Source organism: Mytilus galloprovincialis, chromosome 9, assembly GCF_965363235.1.
Source record: "Mytilus galloprovincialis chromosome 9, xbMytGall1.hap1.1, whole genome shotgun sequence".
Classification (NCBI taxonomy): Eukaryota; Metazoa; Mollusca; class Bivalvia; order Mytilida; family Mytilidae; genus Mytilus; species Mytilus galloprovincialis.
The window spans coordinates 38326870-38341105 of record NC_134846.1 but is presented as its reverse complement, the minus strand read 5'-3'; the positions used below and the strand labels follow the sequence as shown (position 1 = coordinate 38341105).

Below are 14236 nucleotides of genomic sequence, written 5' to 3'. Positions count from 1 at the left end.
ATGATGTTTGTAAAAGATAATTATGTATCATGGAGAATTTCAGAAAAGGTATCAAAAGCCCTCTCCCTTTTTCCAAAGTTCGATATTTGTTTCTTTTCTGTTAAATTAACTATTTTCGTGTTTCTGCTAAATTAAAAATTTGCACCACTTCAAACATTAAATAAATGTATCTACTTATATATAGACCATTATTAGTCTAATAAAATATGCTTCTAGGACAATCGGATCCATCACTGCTTTTTCTTTTAAGAGCCTTATTAACATGCCAATGCCGTGTAGGATATGAATCTTGTTTAAATGACTAAGACCGACTAAGGCTAATTTGAGGGGTGGTTGGAGGGGTCCTGATCCCGAAATCCCGGTCTTAAAAACATGAAATCCCGAGATGCAGAATTTAAAGAAATTCATATCCCGAAATATTGAAATTGAAAAATATATTCCCGGATTCCGTATTGATCAATCCCCAGATCCCGAGCTTAAAAACAACAGATCCCGAAGTCCCGAAAAAGGTCCTGCCTCCCTCTAGTGTCTACCCTACTTTCATTTTTGCCAAATCACTACTTCACTTTTTATGCCCCATTTATGTGCATTATGTTTTCTAGTCTGTACATCCGTGCGTTTGTTCGTTCGTTCGTGACGTCCCTCCGTCTGTCCCGCTTCAGGTTTAAGTTTTTGGTCGAGGTAGTTTTTGATGAAGTTGAAGTCCAATCAACTCGAAACTTAGCAAATATAGTGCCGAGGAGGCATCTGTGTACTATGGACACATTCTTGTTTCCACATGTTTTACTTATTTTAATAAATATGCAACTGGTATGACCCCTTAAATAGTAAACATTTCAAAGAAAACAGTAGACAGAATACAGAGAGTAGCATAATTGTAGTTTACATGTAGATAAAACGTGTAAAATAATTGTCCTCTCTAAGGAGGTATAATAGTTGTGGTTCTTGCGATCTAAAAACCATGATATGGAGAACGCTCTGATTGGCTTATTTATTTTTCGATTTTTGTTATCTATCATACGATTGGTTGTTTTAAACCGGAAGTCTTTTCTATGACTAAAAGTCAGTCTGATGGCGGAATCAATATCCGGACTCCTTTTTTGTTGTTTTTCTCCAAAAATAACTCAATCTGAATAATCATGAGAATGGATAACAAATGCGACTATGCATGTAACCTATAGAACACAGAGGCATGATGATTAATTAATCGTGGAAGGAAGAGAAGCGACACACAAAATGAGGTCTTCTCGTTTAATAGTATAGATGTATGACATCACTGACAAATCCAATGTGTGTCAATTAACTTACAAACTAAAAGAAAGAGTACAACATTTAATCAGGATCTTGCATAGTAAAAGTTTCCAACCAAGTGTAAACTAATTTAAAAACTAAAAGGTAAAGTACAACATATAAATGGGGTCGTTGTTCAGTAACAGTTTTCCTATAAGAGGGTAGGTGTGAAATGGTGGGTTTTTTTTTAAGGACATTAATGTCAAATTAGTCAAAATTTTATAGTGATTCATCAAAATATCTTTATCAAGATTTGTCTGAGTTCTTAAATAATTATCAGTTATTGCCATGCATTCATGGAAAAAACTTAAAGTGATGAGTCAAAATCAGTCAATTTTTGTTTTCGTCATGAAGAAAATGTGCACTTGATCATCAAAACAGTCTGTACCACAATCTTTTCCAATTAGTAGTCTGAATAGCAATATTCCTGCATTTTTCTTACTGGTATAAACAAAGTTTTGCAAAAACTGACTAGGTTCCATAAAACTTTACTTGTCTGGAGCATTGGACTAGTTGCTGTGTAGACTGCATACAAAATTTCTGTTAACACTTAGAAAGATTTTTTTACTATTATTTGTCATGAAGGTCACCCCAAATTGACCCCAAAATAAGTGTCAAATAATTAAAAAACTGATAACGGGGAGGGTTAATTTACAATATATATGTATTTGATGCAGCTGTTTTATGTGTGTCAATCAACTAAAAAATAACAGTCAGTATAACATTTAAATGAAGTCAATTTGCAGTAACAACTTTTTTTTCATAGATTTAGGTGTAAATTAATTTCATAACTGCATGGGAGGGTTATACATTTATTTGAAGTCACTGTTCTACAGCTGTTTTATGTGTGTCAAGATATTAAAATCTAAAAAGGTTTCAATATTTCATAAATGCATGGGAGGGTAATATATTTTTTTTATGTCACTGTACTACAGCTATTTTATGTGTGTCAATCAATTAAAAGCTAAGAAGGTGTACATTTCTTTCATAACTGCATGGGAGGGTAATATATTTTTTTATGTCACTGTACAACAGCTGTTTTATGTGTGTTAATCAATTAAAAACTAGAAAGGTCAGTACATCATTTAAATAAGGTCACTGTGCTGTACATGAGTCAAATAAGGATGTCGGCTGATCCTGGCCAAGTCTTAGGAATACTCTGGTTTTATCCATGTAATTATGAGCGCCTTTAAAAATGTTGCATACTAACCAAATCTTTTCTTAATAATATTATTATATCAATTTAAATTGAGAATGGAAATGGGGAATGTGTCAAAGAGAGAACAACCCGACCAAAGAGCAAACAACAACCGAAGGCCACCAATGGGTCTTTAAACAAATCATTTTTTTATATCTTCAAAAATTCTTGTTATTTTTCAAAGTTTTGGGAAATAAAGGTTCCAAAATTTGATGTATAATAAATATCAGAATATAGAGAGAATTATATCTCATCAATTTTTTCATAGCTTGATTTATTACAAGCTGTCAACAAATTTTCATTGAAAAGGCCACACAAATGTGGCATACAAACTAGAGGCTCTCAAGAGCCTGTATCGCTCACCTGACTCTACTTGGGTTTTTGAAATCATATAAAAACAGATAAAATTTGGCTACAAAGTAACAACACTTGGCCAGCACCTCATAAAGAAAGTACTATTCATGCTATGTTTGATTTCATTCAATTCAGTGGTTCTCTAGAAGAAGACTTTTGTATGCATTTTCCATAGGGTCCTATGTTAAACTAAGCCCCCCGCTGGCAGCCATCTTGGATGATGGATCGGAGACAAAGTAACAATACTTGGTCAGCATCTCATAAGGAACATTCATGCTATATTTGGTTTCATTCCATTTAGTGGTTCTCTAAAGGATGTCATTTGTATGAATTTCCCATGGTTGCTATGTTAAACTAAGTTCCCCACTGACGGCCATCTTGGATGATGGATCGGCTACAAAGAAACAACACTTGGTCAGCACCTAATAAGGAACATTCATGCCATGTTTGGTTTCATTCCATTCAGTGGTCCTCTAGAAGAAGTCATTTGTATGCATTTCCCATTTCCCATTATGTTAAACCAAGTCCCCCGCTGGCGGCCATCTTGGATGATGGATCTGCTACAAAGTAACAACACTTGGCCAGCACCTAATAAGGAACCTTCATGCCATGTTTGGTTTCATTCTATTCAGTGGTTCTCTAGAAGAAGTCATTTGTATGCATTTCCCATAGGGTCCTATGTTAAACTAAGTCCCCCGCTGGCGGCCATCTAAGATGATGGATCGGCTACAAAGTAACAACACTTGGTCAGCACCTCATAAGGAACATTCATGCCATGTTTGGTTTCATTCCATTCAGTGGTTCTCTAGAAGAAGTCATTTGTATGCATTTCCCATAGGGTCCTATGTTAAACTAAGTCCCCCCCGCCCCTGGCGGCCATCTTGGATGATGGATCGGCTACAAAGGTTTCATTCCGTTAAGTGGTTCTATAGAAGAAGTTCAAAATGTAAAAAGTTAACAACGACGACGGACGACGGACGCCAAGTGATGAGAAAAGCTCACTTGGACCTTTGGGCCAGGTGAGCTCAAAATGCTATATTATGCATCTTAAATGTTTGTAAAACCAATTTTGCAATAATTAAAAAAAAAGCAAAATATGTTATGAATTTTTTTTATGCCCTCATTGACAATATCCATTTTAATATAAATACCTTACTGCAGGTTATTTTTTTGGGGTGTAAATTCTCGCTTATTTTTGCGGATAGAACAAAATCACCAAAATAAATTCCGTCAATTTTAAAGTGTACATGCAAAGGTATTGATAAAAGTTTTGAATCTGCCAAAATAATACCCGCCAAAATATTTCGTATACTTCTTTGATGAAAATCGTGAAATTTTACACCCACGAAAATAACCGGCTATACGGTACCATTTAGAGCCATTGTAAAACTAAAATGATTGTAAGTCAAAATACCTTGTAAGGCTAAAGCAATATCTTTATAAAATAATTGTATATCAAAATACCTTGTAAGGCCAAAGCAATGTCTTTATCTTCTTCTTCATATCTGAAAATAGAAATAAGATTGAAATAAAATCAAGTTTTTTAACAGCTGTTTTCAAAGGCAAATTGTACGTTTTAAATATAATATGTATCAATTACAGAACGAAGTGATGATAACAAGTCTGAAACTGTAAACCTGTGTTATGTGATCCATGATGTTACTGGCACAAGTGATTCATAGAACTTGGATGAGCTTGTTATATCCAAAGTCAAACCTACAATAACCAGGTCAGACATGAATTCCCCCTTTCCCCCATACATTTCCATACACAGTCGCAGTACAAATTTTTTGGATGAAGTCTACAAAATGGTTTGAACAATTCAGAGTCTTTAGCACAATTAATTGTTGTTCTTGGGATAACAAATCTGTGAATGATATGGAAATTTTTCCTAAAACTTTGAGGTCAAAGATCAAATAACTTCGTGTCCCAATATCCAATGATGTGTTTTGTGACAAATGACCCCTAGTCCCAAGTTTACTAATAGAAACGAAATTGGAATCCCATCTATTGTATCTTAATCTATCTAAAAAAATTAATACATTTTTTTTTATTTTACAGGGTTTCACCTACACCTTGTGTTTCGCCTGCAATTGCTACTGTAAGGGTAAAATTGCAATGCTGATTATATTTCTTGTGTTGAAGATTAGCTTTCGTCCAATCTTTTTTTAAACAATAATCAACAGTTTACTAATTGATCATTTAAAAAAAAAGGAATCCAAGGCTGTCTGTAAATGTTAATTGCAAAAAAAAGTCTGTATATCAGTTCATTTGAAAAAAAAAAAAAAAAATTATAAATTTTGCTTCATCTCTTAATCATAAAAAAATCTTGTGCAAATCAAATAAAGTTCTATGAAGGTTAGTCAAGTAATTGATGTCTAACTAACACCAGATTGTATCTATAAAAAGCTAAGTACTTTTATCATAGTTTTTACTAAAAAGATATTTATTTAATCATATGTTATATAAGTAGACTAACACTCTTTAATTTAACACATGTCCTGCAGAATAAAAATTGGCTGTTAAAAGGGTAGCCGATGATATTTAGCACTGTAATAACAATTCAATATTAGGAAAATGACATTATGAAGACAAATTAACACCTTCTATAAGTTAATATTTTGCATTGTTGAATTTTTTTTCAGTATACAGTTTGGTCTTTTTTAACTGATTTTTTTTTTTTATATTCAAATGCAAAAATAATTAAAAATCCTCCATAAAGGGCAATAACTCTGTTTACTGAATATTTTCAGCTAAAATGTTGACTTATTTTATATGTTTTTCTTATCATTTTTGCTAGTAACAGTTGTTCAACAACTTCTATTCTTTCCCCCAAAAATACAAACATGGAAGAGGACAACAATGAATTACAACAGACAACAGAAGATGGTCACCAAGAGCCAGCAAAAGTTTATTCTGGCTCTTTGGAACTGATGAGCTCAAAAAGTGTTTTCCTTTCAGCTCCTTGTCATTATAATGCTCTCTCCAACTTAGAACGCATGTAAAATAAGACCTACTCTACACAATATTGCGCTTTTGATGTCATTATTTACTAAAACTAACCCAAAAATTTGAAGAAATGAAACTTTTGGTGAAAGAGAAATATATCTAGACCAATATGAGCCAAAATTCACTTGTCTATGAGTTTGCATTAAAAACAAGTGAAACTGCGAGCTACTGCTCACTGATGATACCCCCGCCGCAAGTGGATAATATTAATAGTGTAAAAATATGCAAGTGTTCGGTAAACAGGAAGTTGTCAAGTGATGAATCTGAAAACGCATCACACAGTATAGCTGACTTATATAAATCCTGAAACCAAATTTCAGAAATCCTTGTATTGTAGTTCCTGAGAAAAATGTGACGAAAATTTTCAACTTGGCTATCATGTGTAAAATCATACAAGTGTTCGGTAAACAGGAAGTTGTCGAGTGATGAATCTGAAAACGCATCACACGGTATAGCTGACTTATATAAATCCTGAAACCAAATTTCAGAAATCCTTGTATTGTAGTATCCAATGATGTGTTTTGTGACAAATGACCCCTAGTCCCAAGTTTACTAATAGAAACGAAATTGGAATCCCATCTATTGTATCTTAATCTATCTAAAAAAATTAATACATTTTTTTTTATTTTACAGGGTTTCACCTACACCTTGTGTTTCGCCTGCAATTGCTACTGTAAGGGTAAAATTGCAATGCTGATTATATTTCTTGTGTTGAAGATTAGCTTTCGTCCAATCTTTTTTTAAACAATAATCAACAGTTTACTAATTGATCATTTAAAAAAAAAGGAATCCAAGGCTGTCTGTAAATGTTAATTGCAAAAAAAAGTCTGTATATCAGTTCATTTGAAAAAAAAAAAAAAAAATTATAAATTTTGCTTCATCTCTTAATCATAAAAAAATCTTATGCAAATCAAATAAAGTTCTATGAAGGTTAGTCAAGTAATTGATGTCTAACTAACACCAGATTGTATCTATAAAAAGCTAAGTACTTTTATCATAGTTTTTACTAAAAAGATATTTATTTAATCATATGTTATATAAGTAGACTAACAATCTTTAATTTAACACATGTCCTGCAGAATAAAAATTGGCTGTTAAAAGGGTAGCCGATGATATTTAGCACTGTAATAACAATTCAATATTAGGAAAATGACATTATGAAGACAAATTAACACCTTCTATAAGTTAATATTTTGCATTGTTGAATTTTTTTTCAGTATACAGTTTGGTCTTTTTTAACTGATTTTTTTTTTTTATATTCAAATGCAAAAATAATTAAAAATCCTCCATAAAGGGCAATAACTCTGTTTACTGAATATTTTCAGCTAAAATGTTGACTTATTTTATATGTTTTTCTTATCATTTTTGCTAGTAACAGTTGTTCAACAACTTCTATTCTTTCCCCCAAAAATACAAACATGGAAGAGGACAACAATGAATTACAACAGACAACAGAAGATGGTCACCAAGAGCCAGCAAAAGTTTATTCTGGCTCTTTGGAACTGATGAGCTCAAAAAGTGTTTTCCTTTCAGCTCCTTGTCATTATAATGCTCTCTCCAACTTAGAACGCATGTAAAATAAGACCTACTCTACACAATATTGCGCTTTTGATGTCATTATTTACTAAAACTAACCCAAAAATTTGAAGAAATGAAACTTTTGGTGAAAGAGAAATATATCTAGACCAATATGAGCCAAAATTCACTTGTCTATGAGTTTGCATTAAAAACAAGTGAAACTGCGAGCTACTGCTCACTGATGATACCCCCGCCGCAAGTGGATAATATTAATAGTGTAAAAATATGCAAGTGTTCGGTAAACAGGAAGTTGTCAAGTGATGAATCTGAAAACGCATCACACAGTATAGCTGACTTATATAAATCCTGAAACCAAATTTCAGAAATCCTTGTATTGTAGTTCCTGAGAAAAATGTGACGAAAATTTTCAACTTGGCTATCATGTGTAAAATCATACAAGTGTTCGGTAAACAGGAAGTTGTCGAGTGATGAATCTGAAAACGCATCACACGGTATAGCTGACTTATATAAATCCTGAAACCAAATTTCAGAAATCCTTGTATTGTAGTTGCTGAGAAAAATGTGACGAAAATTTTCAACTTGGCTATCATGTGTAAAATCATACAAGTGTTCGGTAAACAGGAAGTTGTCAAGTGATGAATCTGAAAACGCATCACACGGTATGGCTAACATATATAAATGTTGATACCAAATTACAGAAAGGGTGGATGTGTAGTTCCTGAGAAAAATGTGACGAAAGTTTCATGGGACGGACTGACTGACGGACGGACTGACGGACTGACGGACGGACTGACGGACAGACAGAGGTAAAACAGTATACCCCCCTTTTTTAAAGCGGGGGTATAATTATGGATTAATGCGCTTCATATAGTATATGAATTTAAGATTCCCAGAAAACCAGGGGTTATTTTGCATTTGTTTTGGTAGTACCCATGTGTTCTGAAGGTCAAATTTTTACTATTAGATTTAAAAGGTAGGTTGAAAATTGGCGTGTAGACAGGCGAGATATGCATGATTCAGGATATACCTGGTTTCTATGAAGTTAAACTTAATGTAAAATATTGAGATAGCTGTGAAAATTGCAATATTTGGTTGAACAGATAGGGATTTTCAATTGGGGGTGAAACAAATAAGATTCCTTTTGGGTGTTTAACACCCCTTTCAGTCCTATTGGCTATTTTGTAGCAGCAGGTTTTAATTGCTTGAGAAAGTGCTAGAGTACCTGGAGAGAATCACCTACCTTCAGCAGGAAATCTGGCAATCCTAAGTCAATTAACAGAACTAGTGTTAGAGTACCCCTGCCATGTGTGAAATATTGTAGTGCATTCCTTTTAACAATAAATCTCACCTGTGTTTTGGTGATAAGATTTTTTATAGTAAGGTGTATTACTTTTATGACAAAAATGATAGAAAACTTCATAATGGATAATTCCATGTGAGTCAAGGGGGTTTTGAATTTATTTTGTCAGCTTTGAACTTAACTAATTTGTTTACCTTTTTCAACTTGATAAAATCACTTCTTCACCTTGAAATTATTTACCTTTTAATTGTTTTGGTGTAATTTCACCCCTTTTTGCTTAAAGATGCATAAATAATGAAAAAAATAATTTGACAAGTGTATGGAAGGAATATTTGCAAGTAATATATACTGTCCTATTACGGGCTAAATTTGTGGACAACAAAAATCAAAGGAGGGTAACTGTGTTGGAGCCGTTGTCTTTGAATGCATCATTCTTACACCTTGTAAATGTAAACATGACATTTTAATCCTTCTGACTCAGATTTAACCAGTGAGCCAGGGTCTAGGCTATAATAAATACTGTAGATTCAATCATTTTCATGGGTTTAAATTTTCGTGGTTCAGGAAAAAATGTGTTCTCCTTGAAACTTAATTTTGGGGATTTAGAAAATTCTCCATATAAACCTATTAAAAAGTTTTTAACATTTGGACTTGTGGTTAATGTGTAATCACAAAATCCACAAATAAGTTCCCCCAGGAACAATAACAAATGAATGGTACATTGAATACAAATATTCTATTTCTTACCTTATTCGATCTTCATCTATACTGTCAACAATTATATTTCTTTGGTTAACAACATCTAGTAACTTCTGTATTAATTGCTCTTCTTCAACTTTATCTTTTTCAGTTTTGTATTTTTCTAGAAAAAAAAATACATAAAATAAACAGATGCTTTCCAAACAGCTTAATTAAAAAAAAACAAAACCAATCTTGTACTGCATTGCATATAGAAAGTAAACAAGACCAATACTGTGTCCAGACCTGTGTCGCTGTGTTTAACTGATTGAAATTTCAAACACAAACAGGAATAGCTGCATGACAGATCTGAAAATTGCTTACTTGAGATTATCAACCCACAAATCAATATGATACAAATTTATTTTACGTCTCTGATCAAGGATGTAAATATATTACTACATAAGTATTGTTTCTAAATTTCATTAACTACTAGAACACACCCGTGAAATCGAAGGCATTTAGATCTTGTGAGATTTTGTGTCTGGAGAATTTCAGCAAAAGATTTCATATCTGGAGAATTTCAGAAAAAATATCAAAATTCATAGGTACTTGGAACAGTTTAAGCCTTCTCCCTTGTTTCCAAAGTCCGTTATTGGTTTTCTGTTAAATTCCATTATTTTTGTGTTTCTGTATACTATGAACATACATATACTTTAAGTAAAGTGTATTTGCCATTAACTATCAATTTCTTCTCCTAGACGATCGCTGCTATTTGGAGAGTCTCTATCAACACAATAATTATTGTCCTGTCCCCGAGTACTCTAATGAAATTTATGTGCAAGTTTAAAACCAGAAGTCCTATTTGACTTAAAAACGAAATAGCAGGCATTTTATGCTTGGTTGAAAGTATGTTTACTATTTTAGGATGAATTTTTGTAAAAGATTTTATGTCTTAAGAATTTAAGAAATTATATAAAAAGTCATATAGGTACACGGAGACGGGACAATATTTTTAAGCCCTCTTTTTTTTCAAAGTCCGTTATTAATTTGTTTTCTGTTATATTCCATTATTTTCGCATGTCTGTATACTTTGAACATACGTATCTATATTATAAATATTAAAGAGTATTTAATTTTCTATTAACTATTAATTCATAGTTTCTTCTCCTTGGCCATCACTGCTATATTATATAGAGAGTCTCTATATGTTATAGTAGTATTTATCATAGTATACATGCAGATAAATGCAAAAATAGTTGTCCTGTCCCCTTCGGAGTACTTATGAAAATTTTGTGTAAGTTAAAACCAAATACAATAATAGAGGTTCTTACATTCTAAAAACCACGATATGGACAACACTCTCTCTGATTGGCTTATTTATTTATCATTTTTGTTATCTATCATACGATTGGTTCTCAATGTTAAATCTGGAAGTCATGTCTGACATAAAAGTCGGTTTGATAATGGAAACAATATTCGGACACCTTTATTTTCGTTTTTCTCCCAAAATAACTCAAACTGAATAGTCATAAGAATGCGACTATGCATGTTACCTATACATGCTATAGGACACAGAGGTATGTTGATTAATTTATTTTGGAAGGAATAGAAGCGACACACAAAATGAGGTCTTCTCGTTTAATAGTATAATAATGCATAAAATAATTAAATTGGATCAGTATTTATCATTTCACTCATCAGACATTACTATGGATTCATTTATTTTTGTGGATTTTAATTTTTCGTAAATTGAGGAAAACTTGCATCTTTGTGGATATCTGATTCGTGGTTTTGCCAATCTTTGCATACAAGCCTATAGAAAATTTGTAATTTGTTGAACATGTAAATTTGATTTTCACCCATACCCACAAAACCCACGAAAAATTGTATCCAACAAATAATAATAAATTCACAGTATAGAATTCATCATTTACATTTAATTTGGAACCTACATTCCTTTGCAATGTAAAGGACAAGGTTCACTAATGGCACAAAATGGCCTAAAATATCAACTTTATCATAAAACACCAAAAAGGTCTCAATTTTGTTCGTAAATGGGTCTATTTCAAAAGTATAAATGCTAAATATATCAGTTCTTTTCATAAGACTACAAGACATTCGCCAAAGTAAGCCCATTTTTGACATTTTGTCAAAATATGATGATTTTGTGCATTTTTCAGACCTAAAAGCTTTTGAAACACCTTGGCCGCCACCTACGATCCAGAATGTATTGTAACCAAAAGATTCAAATTTTGATATAGATCAATATAAAAACTTTTTAGATCGGAGATGGAGGCCAAAGTTAATTATGCCAAAAACAATTAAAATTATGGACAAAAAGTACCAAAATTGACCTTTTAATACAAATTATGCTCATTTAAGTGGTTATTGCTCCATAAATAGTTAAGGAAAGTGCCAGAAATTTTTTTTTTGTCTTAGTAGTATTATCACAAGTATTTCTATGTGACATTTGTAATTTTTTGCCCCAATTTAAAAAGCATAAAAAAATCAGGGCCAATTTTAACCCTTCGTGAACCTTCTCCTTTAACCAATTATCACTAGAGGCATGTATTCATGCATTTACAATTAACACCGAACATCTTTTGTAGAAAAAAATTAAAATTTGTATCTCTGCATCTGTTAATTTTGAGCGTTAACATCTGTTGTATTGAATAATTTCAATAATATTAATTAACACCTCAGCAAACATTTAAATTTGGCAGATAACATTTGTTGTATCAAATAATTTTGATTTACACCTCAGCATTTGTTTACATCAAGAGCATGTATATTTGGGACCTAACAAATGAATTCATTTGATTTATATCTTAGCCTTTGGATCTGTTTTTATATAAAATTTATTAGAAAATGCACTAGAAATGAGAATCAATTCTGAAAATTATGGTTACAATTCAGGGCTTCCAAAAATATTTGAGCCAGCCGGACATTTTATATCTGATCCCGATTTTAATACTTCAAGACTAAGTTAAGACTAAGTCACAAAAGGCAATTATGCTAATCAGATGACCATCCCAATGATTGACATTAGATTAAAAAAAAAACGATATTAAACTTTACTTTGATATAAATTTGATGTTCTGACCTAAACTGTTAAATTGGCAGTGCATCATTCGAAGTGTGCACATCAGCTTGCTCATATGATATCTGCCTTAGACTCTTTATTTGTGCAAAAAGACATTGTCAAAAACTTTACTTTCGTATCTAAAATCACATTTTTCTAATACCGGATGTTAACTTGACAATGGTAAAACATGGACCAGAAACGGATACGTAAAATCTGTGTAATCTTACAAAGCATGACTGAGTGAAGAAGCTCCCTTTACACTTTATTTCTTCAATAAAATACTTGAAATGAAGGTTAGATACAGGTTTCAGTGATAATTTCAGCATTTTTGAAGAAATGTAGAATGCATAATTAAATTTCCCACCAGGGCACATGCACACATGTGTTCTAGTTCTGACATACAATGCAGTTCTGATGATTTTTCATTTAAAACCTTTTTAAATTTTTCATCAAATCATATTTATAAATGTATTTCTTATAATTTTAATCTTTTGGACTAAAGCAATTAGATATAAACCGCTGAAATGTAGGAAAATAATTGTGAAAAGACCGATCAATTCATATGATGTCTGGTACTGTACTACTGAAAATAGTTTACCCATCACCTGAACAGGTAGATTTCAGCTGTCCAATAACTAATTAGCCTTGATTAAAATTAGAAAGTATTGAAGAAGGGGTTGTTTTGATAGTAGATAATCATCATGTCACTTTTATGACAGGAAATGTGTGGCTGTTTAAAACAAAAGGTTGGGTCAAAAAGATCGTGAATTATGTTAAAATGACCGTCTGTTAAGAAAGCCTTTAAAACTAAAAAGTAGTTGACCTTTTCATGCTTTGCCCAGCCAGACGTTGACCTTTTCATGCTTTGCCCAGCCAGACGTTGACCAGACATTATACAATTGTCCGGAATATATGACAGTTTTGGACGCCTTGGTACAATTGTATTATTATATATATAAAGCAAAGTATAAAGAGCTGCTGAACTAACGCCTCCTATGTTTTGTGCTGGCAGAGTTCCCTAAGTTCCCCCAGATGGTATTTACAGTTGTGTGATAAAATTCAAATACCACTACATTGTCTGACAATAAAAGATGCAGTTTACTTGAAAGTATTGTTGTCATAATGTAGCGATATATACAAATACTTGAAATGTTGTTTTGTAATTATCATATGTTTTGTAATGGAGAACCAGTATGTACTTTTAGTTATCTTAATAAAGAATCTGAATCAGTAGCAAGTAAATTTTGGACCTAAAATCTGTTGTATTAAATATGTTGAGATTTAGACCTTAGAACCTGTTTACATCAGTAGCAAGGATAGTTAGGGCCTACCATGCAGTTTGTTGAGGAAATAAATTTATATTTAGACCTGAACATCTTTTTATACCAGAAGAACTTTTTTTAGGGGAACCTAACATCTATTGTATTAAACCTTTGAATCTTGACCTCTGTACCCGTTTTCATAAGTAGCCAGTATATTTTGGACCTAACACCTGTTCTATTAAATATTATACGATTTAGACCTCAACAACTGCTTACATTAGTACCAAGTATATTTGGGACCTACCATGTAGTTCATTTTAGTAAATAAATTCATATCTCAACATATGTTTACAGAACATCTATAGAATGTTTGTCTTTGAGATCTAACAACTGTTGTATTAAACCTTATACATCTAGATCTGTTTACATCTTTGCAGAATTTGTTTTGGATCTAAGATTAAACATGATAAGATTTAGACCTCAGCACCTGTTACATAAGTTGCATGTATATTTTGGAC

At 32.3% G+C, this 14236-nt stretch overlaps 1 protein-coding gene across 4 annotated transcripts in view; it reads right to left on the bottom strand.

Moving 5' to 3' along the window:
• The window catches only part of LOC143044961 (uncharacterized), a 62089-nt gene that overhangs the window by 8192 nt on the left and 39661 nt on the right, over window positions 1–14236 (bottom strand). For all 4 annotated transcript variants that reach the window (XM_076217234.1, XM_076217236.1, XM_076217235.1 and 1 more), the window contains 2 exons: window positions 9438–9552; window positions 4307–4347 (listed from right to left, as the gene is read on the bottom strand). In XM_076217234.1, the coding sequence (XP_076073349.1) occupies window positions 4307–4347; window positions 9438–9552 (156 nt within the window). The remainder of the gene's footprint in view (window positions 1–4306; window positions 4348–9437; window positions 9553–14236) is intronic.